This window comes from Myzus persicae, unplaced genomic scaffold (genome assembly GCF_001856785.1).
Source record: "Myzus persicae strain clone G006 unplaced genomic scaffold, MPER_G0061.0, whole genome shotgun sequence".
Taxonomy (NCBI): Eukaryota; Metazoa; Arthropoda; class Insecta; order Hemiptera; family Aphididae; genus Myzus; species Myzus persicae.
Genome location: NW_019100604.1, coordinates 299163 through 306896, shown reverse-complemented (window position 1 = coordinate 306896; position 7734 = coordinate 299163). Strand labels below are relative to the sequence as shown.

Sequence of the window (7734 nt, the reverse complement as noted above, 5' to 3'; positions counted from 1 at the left end):
CAAATGTGTTTTCATCATTTATAACATAATAACTCAAATAAATGTGTTAAAAAACATCACTGAAAATGCATACTTGCATTATATATATACGGTCCGTCTGGCTTGATTTTATGACGTCACACGTAAAACGCGACTCATATTTGAACACGGAACCAATTGTCCGACAACAGTTTTTAGACAACTAAATACTTATTCTTTTTTAAAGCACTATAAAGAGAAATTGATTTTTTTAGTTGTAAAGACCTTTAATTATAACTTTCAAAAATATGAATTCCGAAGTGCTGTCAATGGGAGGTTACTCCACCCACCCACAATCAACCCATCATCAATCGTACAGCTTTTGCACTTAATGTAAATAATTATTTTATTGATAGTCCAATTCAGGGATTCTCAAACTCTTATAAACACTGTACCCCTTTTTATCAATACATTTTGTTGAGTACCCTTTCTTAGTTACTAAACTAAAATATATAAAAAAATTTAAAGACTTAAAGAATTTTTTCCTTGTTGATTTGTTGGCCAGACTCGTATTACCCCAACATTTCGAGTACCCCCAAGGGGTACGCGTATCACAGTTTGAGAATCCCTGGTCTAATTTACTAACTTAGTTGAAAAAAAAATATAATATGATGACAATATTACCGACGAAGTTTTCTATACATAGGTATATAATTTTTATTATTCAGCATATTAATGATAAACATGAGGTCGTAGACTTCGTTGATCAAAATTATAATAAATTTATAAAATAAAAATGATGTAGAAATTCAGTTTTATTGGTTGATGGTTCTATAATACATAGTATATTAGTATTAGTATATTGTACAGCAGAGTTTGCTGTAAGTCTAATTTATCTGTAGCATTGAAAATTATAAATTTAGATATTTTGAGCATGCAATCGGTCTTTAATTGATGGCCGTGGTACATCCAACATATTAGGATGACGTCCTAATGTTGACAGCGTAACCCTGAAACATGAAAATAAACTCATACAATTGTTCTCAATAATAAACAAATCTAAAATAGGCATAAGCAAAAATTTTATAAACAAATGATCGTTTGGATTTCCGTGAAATTCTAAGACGTATAAAATATAAATTAATAATACACTTAGCAAGATATGGTTGGTATGTTTACCTTAATGATTTCCGATCGAAACTTAAAAAATTAATTTCAATCTATGTTTGGATAGTAGAAATATATAGTACCTATAATACCTAACCTAATTGTTCTGGTTTTGTCGTGAAAAGTGTTTGATTTTGATAATCAAAGGCACAGTAAAATATATAATACCTATTTTGAATATTAATAAACCCTAATTTTATGAAATAATGTATAAACTATGAACAATAAGGTATAAAGAAATAGGTACCTAATTCAATAACTGAGAAGTGTGAATACATTAACAACCTATACATTTATAATTTACTATTAAAAAAAGTAGAACCTCGTCTAAAGATTGAAACATTTTGGAGTGCTTATAAGATATTTTCACATGACCTTATGTACAGTATTGGTAATAATGTTAATAAGTTATTTCTGCATATAAACGTTATAGACTTTACCACGTAGGGTACCCTGTATACATGTATAGGTATATAGGAAAAAGCACCTCTTATACCTGTACACGTATATAGTATTAAATTATTTATAATATCACCGCGACTTACCAAGGTGTACCGATGAGCTGGTCGTAGTACTGTCTGTAGTAGTAATGCTTGTCGTGATCTGCCCGGCAAATGGACGGTATTACCATGTAGTCGTTGAGCTTGGACTTGACCAGCGGGAAGTCGGACGACGACAGACGGCGGCCGTCTTTGGTGCACGTCCTGAGCACACGTTCCTCCCACGTCTGCGGCACAGGGACCGGGTCGTACAGTCCCCTCTGCCGCCTGTTCATGTAATTTATGTAGTCGTCGTAGTAATTGCTCTGGTATTCGTACAAGATGTTGTACTGAAGCCTGGTCGGTCGGGCCCAGTGTCTGAAAATCTTGCGCCTGTCTTTTTCCTCGATCTGCGCAATCAAAAACACCGCGATAAGTATGGATTGGTATTAGCACCATATATATATATATACGATATGCCTACGTCATGCGGAGCGTATTGACCGAGTAAAGACATCCATACGAAAAGCTGGTATATTATATGGATACAGTATATAAAGAAGTCATGAAAGAGGCATTCGATTTTGTCGTGAAAATGTAACATTATACACACTCGTGTACACCTAGTGGCTATACAATAGTAGTTGGCACATTGTGAAAAATTCAAAAATTATATTATAATAATAATAAATAAATTCAATTGCTCTAAACATGAGTACCTAGATGAAATTATAACTAAATGGATGATAATAATGATACGACACGATAAATTAATTTCGAACAAGTTTATTATTATTGTTGTTAATTTATACGCTGGAATATCACTGTGTGGCTTGTATTTATTCTACGTTTCAATTCACGTGAAAATAATTATATTAAATTACTCACAGCGAGCTTATAAGTTTTCCTCCATTCGGCTGGTGGTTTAGGAGCTTCAACTGGTTTGGCCGGCTCAGTATCCTCTTCGATCACTTCTTCGTCACCAGCGACATCAGCAGATAAATCTGTGTCGTCACCATCGAGCATCCAGGCAGGTGCATCAGGATCAGCCATGATAGATGTGTGTGATTTTACTAAAAGAGAACAAAAATCGGAAGCCTCTATAAAGACTAAAACGAAACAAAAAATAAAATAAAAACTGTGGTTTGAAATAAAGTATAAGTATATATACACACGAACCTCAACTGAATTCCAATCCAATAAAGTACCGACTGAAAGCTTAAATGAATCGATCACCCTTTTGTCCCATACAACTTATAATTCACTTGTGGCCATGAGTATGGCTCATGCCCAATATTTCAGGGATCGCAAAATGTGCAGTGGAATTCCTGCGCAAAGCGCCCCCCAAATATGTCCGGGAGTGTGGTAACTGTATGCAAATAGTGTACATAGTTTTCGCATCTCCGATCGCAATATTAGGAACCATTGAGAATTCAGATCAGATGTGTGTCTTTTTTGGCGCTGATACACTTTATAGATATCTCATTGTGTCCTAATTGTCATTGTCAATGGTGAACAATGCCAATATTTTGTGATGAAGAAACCTGTAACGGTTTTTGTTTCATTGGAATTATTTTTTTAAAATCTTAAATCATGAAATGTTGGTTGAGAAATATTTGAATACCATATCTTATATACATGTATAGCCTCGAGTATTGTATGCCAAATGCTGAAAAAAGAGCTCCCGGGTGAGGGATGTATGCATACAATACAAATAATATGCAATCAGTTTGATTAATAAAAAATGTAAAAAAAAAAATGACATAAGTTTAATGAAAAATTAATATTCATAGTTTTTGGTAACTCATGGATGTCAAAATACAATGAATAAACTCAACAAGGGGAATTCCTAAAATATGTAAGGTTATGTATTATTTAAATACTCATAAATAAATAATTATATTTTATTAATACATAATTTCCTTTATATTTGGCCAAACAAAATGTTCTTGACCCCTTTATTCATTCATTGCCGTACCTACTGACAAAAAAAGTTGGCCCCGGTGGTCAATCTTATCTAAAATTGTTTTAAAAATAAGCTGTCGAAAACAATACATTTGTAAACATGAAGCTTACGTTTTTTTATTTACTTATAATATGGCAATATGCTAGTTAAAATGTTCATTATACCTCTCTTTTCGAAGTATTTAAATGATTGAATATTTAATAAGTCAGTGTTTTTGTTTTGAATTGCAAATGTAATATTTATTACTATTGATAGATTTTAAAATAACTAACAATAAAATGTATAATTAAGTCAACCTTTTTGATTAATTAAAAAAAATGTTGATTATTTTAATAAGTATAATAATCAATAGGTATTATATGTTAAACTGCAGAGTCAGAAAGTAATATACCTATAGTTCTCCCAGCGTCGTCAATTCAAACGGAGAAAAAAACTGTTTAAGGATAAGTTGTAGTACTAAAGTGAATATAAAATAGGTACATGCATATATTTAGCACATAGTAAGTATACCTATTTTAAATATTTTAATATAATAGTTGATATTCAAATATTTTTTGGATAATTGGATTTAATTCAACCAGGAACTTGTATTAATAATTAATTTTAATCCAAACTTCTTCAAAATCAAAATAAAATAATCTAAACAATTCACTGCAGGATGTATATTTTTTCATATGTTGATTTATTGGTGAACAAAACATCCAAACAGTCTTCTTCGAATAAATAAATGTTGTTGAGATCCTATATAAATAAGTAACAATTTCATAACTTACATTTTAAGACAGTTGATTAAATAACACATATGCAATAGCCAATAGTTGTTTTGATATTTAAAAAATTCAGTTTAATACTTGTTATTATTTAATAGTGGAATTGTTCGAGCAAGTCACAACAAAAACGACCACTGGAAAATACAATACTAGTAGAACCTAAGAAAGAACTTATAAAAAAGTTAGAAAGGGTGTCATGCCGATTTATTGGATAGGAGTTACCTACATATTATTTGAAATACAAAAGAAATAATATTTTGTTATAATTTATATTATTAACTTATCAATTAAAAATGAGTAAATATTATTTCGTACATTCTTTGTTGATAGGTTCATAAAATATAAGTTATTTATTAGAAAAAACTGGATTGCAACCAGATTACTTAATATATATTGTTATATAGGTATCTCCTATACAATATGTACAAGGTACATGGCCGTCTTTAGAAATTACGCGCCCTGAGGTACTTATAAAATTCCGCCCCTCTTTTGTGGCAAGGAGGGGGTAGATTTTCAGAGATAAAAATAAAAAATAGTAAATACCTGTATACAATTATAAAACTTTACTTGTATTTTAAATACAAAATAAATAATGGAACAAATTCACTTTACTTCCCTTGTTTTTTTCTGATTTTTTTTGTAAACATGTAATTGAACGAGTTAAAAACGATTGTGCAAAAATGATTATTTTGAGATTTATGTTCTTTCGAAGTTTGTGACTGTACGCATTCGCACAACGCTGCTGTTTTATACGAATTACGAATTGTATTATGTTGTGTTTTCCAACAAAGCTAGCTGCGGGCTGCATTTTGTCTAATATCGTTATCAGTTATCCAATGAATTATTCGTATAAAAATAGATTTAAGAGAATATCCGAAAATAAACTTTGGAGAAATTTCCACCAAATCATAATACATACGAAAAAAGTGGTTCTTATTTGGGTTTCAGACTTTCAGCAGATTTGATCTCGATCAACGGATAAGAACGATATTTTACGTTTAATCGCACAACTGACAAATCGTCTTTATAGACATTTTGAATTGTTTACAATTTACAAACCAATAATATCACTATAAAAATAAAAAGTACCTACATTCTGAAATTTGTTCTTGTACAAGTATAAACATATTATATTTTTAAATAAAAATATTTGCAAAGTAAGGTTTTCTTAATTATTTGTGTGGTCCTGATCCTGAGATTCCACAAAAAGTCTGTTGACTGTACTTAAGACTGTATCATAGATAGACCGAGAAACGACTTAGGAATCAATCGTGTGCCGTGACTATTACTAGCACTTACCTTGCCGAAGGTAAATCAAATAAAATAAAATGAAAATTTGGTTAAGTAGGTAAACCTCTTTGCTGTACAACAGATGCCGATTGTACCTCAAACAATTTAGAGTGAATTCATTCACTTTCCTGAAATCGTTGTATTTAAATGTTCTAAAAATGTTAGAAACCATGTTTTTAATCACGCAAAAAATAAAAATGCAAATATGTTATTTTCTCAAAAATTTTTATTTTAATTTCGGTTTTTTTGTTTATATAAAATTTTTTATTTTTTCTGGTATTTTCTTGTTTTAAAAGTGATGGTTTCAAAAAAACAATATTGAGTTATTTTCACCACGATTATAATTAAATAAAATTGTTTTCCTGAAATGTAGGTGCCTATGTATTTTAATGTTTTAAAAACAATAATATAAAACAAATTATAACCATATTTTTTTATTTTTAATAATTAAACATGTATACATTATAGTCTATTATTATAATAGCATGATTCATCACTATCAAAATCTGATGCAACTGACGCTTGATCGTCTAAACTATAGTCTTGTTCTATAGCACCCAACGGATTATATAGCTTTCCTGTATATATTTACAAAAAATCTGACAACGGACTTCAGCTCAGAATTCTACAGCGTTTCAAAAACATGAATTTCGCAAGATATCTCCCTTAAAATCGTTTCTTTCGACAATATTGCAATAGAGAACCCTTGGCGTCACGCCACATTCCTTCCACATAGTTAGCGTGAGCTCCAGTATCCGGATTCTTAAATTGGATTGAATGGCGTACCGTTATAGGTGTTTAATCCCCTATTCTTCTGAACAGTAGTAAATTTAAAAAATTTAAAATAGCGAACTTAAATTTGAGAGAGTGACCCCGCCCGATATCTATGTGCATTTAAAATACAATTGTTTTTTACCCCGCGACCTACGACCTATCTACCCAAGGTGGTTTCGTAAAGTTATAGCCTATACTTATTAATGGTTTTATAATTACTTTCCAACGGTCACCTATGATTATGGTTGCACACGGTAAAATCCAAACTTTAATTGCCATAAGAGGAGTTTATTTGTACAACGTTTATGAACTGGAATCAAAAAACAATTTCCTGTATCTCTTTAAACACCACTGGATATCCATTTTCCTTCAACACTGTGTCCACGGTGGTATTTTCGGTGGCTAAACTTAGTTTCATCAATTTCAACTATTTTATTGAATACTCCTAATATAGAAATAATATATTATTATTTACTATCTAAAGTTTCTTAAATGTTGAAAAAAATATAACTATAAATTTGTTATTTTATCAAAATAAAAACTAACCATTTTTTTTATTGCTTATAATCACAGCATCGAAAGTAATTTCAAGGTGGAATGATGTCCAGTCAACAGCGGATGGTTAAGAAGTGTTTATTTGATTTTGATTAACAATAATGTAACATTTTCAAGCCATAAATATGCAAAAGATATTATTTAGTATAGAGATAAATGTGTTCTGTTAAAAAATATATCCATTCTTATGGACCGCGTATAGTAACAATTTTTTTTTTTTTGTTTATCGTGGCTGTTTGTTCGACACCGCCAAGTAAATCCGTCAACAGCCAACACACATCACATCTTCGAAATTTTAAATAATTTCCACGGTCACATTCGAGGTACTCACATACTCTCGTGTGAGTTGGTTGTCAGATGTTATTAAATTCTACTGTTGTAGTTGTCTTATAACTAATATTAGAGACACCTTACCAGACGTTTTATTTTCAAAAATATCGTAGTCGATAAAATGTGTGACGGACATAATATTTTTATTATTTAACAAGGCTACGACCTTAAACAGTCGCCAGTGTGGCCAGTGTGGGTAAGCCGCGCGCCGTCGTTGGAAATTTGAATTCACAGAACCGCCTATAATCATATATTTTAACTGCTATAGGTACACCATCGGGCCAGTTCGTCGCTGTTAATAATTTAATAATTTCACAATACATAATAATAATTATGTGCTTTTCGTATAATCCCTTAGCCTATTTAACACGCGATGAAAACGATGAAAATGACGAATATTAAAAGAGCCGATTGGATTAAAAAAAATCGTTTTTTCATCTGAAAA

General features: G+C 30.9%; 1 protein-coding gene across 2 annotated transcripts; it reads right to left on the bottom strand.

The window, feature by feature from the left end:
- Positions 1-752: 752 nt before the first annotated feature.
- On the bottom strand, positions 753-2894 carry LOC111036448 (flightin). Of its 2 annotated transcripts, none has more exons than XM_022318472.1 (4): positions 2784-2894; positions 2493-2713; positions 1671-2014; positions 753-968 (listed from the first exon to the last, which is right to left on the bottom strand). In XM_022318472.1, the coding sequence occupies exons 2-4, from the start codon at positions 2655-2657 to the stop codon at positions 878-880; spliced, it is 600 nt and encodes a 199-aa protein (XP_022174164.1). In that variant the 5' UTR covers positions 2658-2713; positions 2784-2894; the 3' UTR covers positions 753-877. The 2 variants fall into 2 exon arrangements, with proteins under 2 accessions (XP_022174164.1, XP_022174172.1); XM_022318480.1 differs by having other exon boundaries at positions 2493-2677; positions 2784-2888.
- Between the last annotated feature and the right edge of the window lie 4840 nt (positions 2895-7734).

Excerpts from the sequence above, each read along its gene's own strand:
- LOC111036448 (XM_022318472.1), bottom strand. The coding sequence starts at position 2,657 with ATGGCTGATCCTGATGCACCTGCCTGGATGCTCGATGGTGACGACACA. Across the intron at positions 2,015-2,492 it reads GGAAAACTTATAAGCTCGCT|ATCGAGGAAAAAGACAGGCG; the intron begins GTGAGTAATTTA and ends TTGATTGCGCAG. Across the intron at positions 969-1,670 it reads CAGCTCATCGGTACACCTTG|GGTTACGCTGTCAACATTAG; the intron begins GTAAGTCGCGGT and ends TTCATGTTTCAG.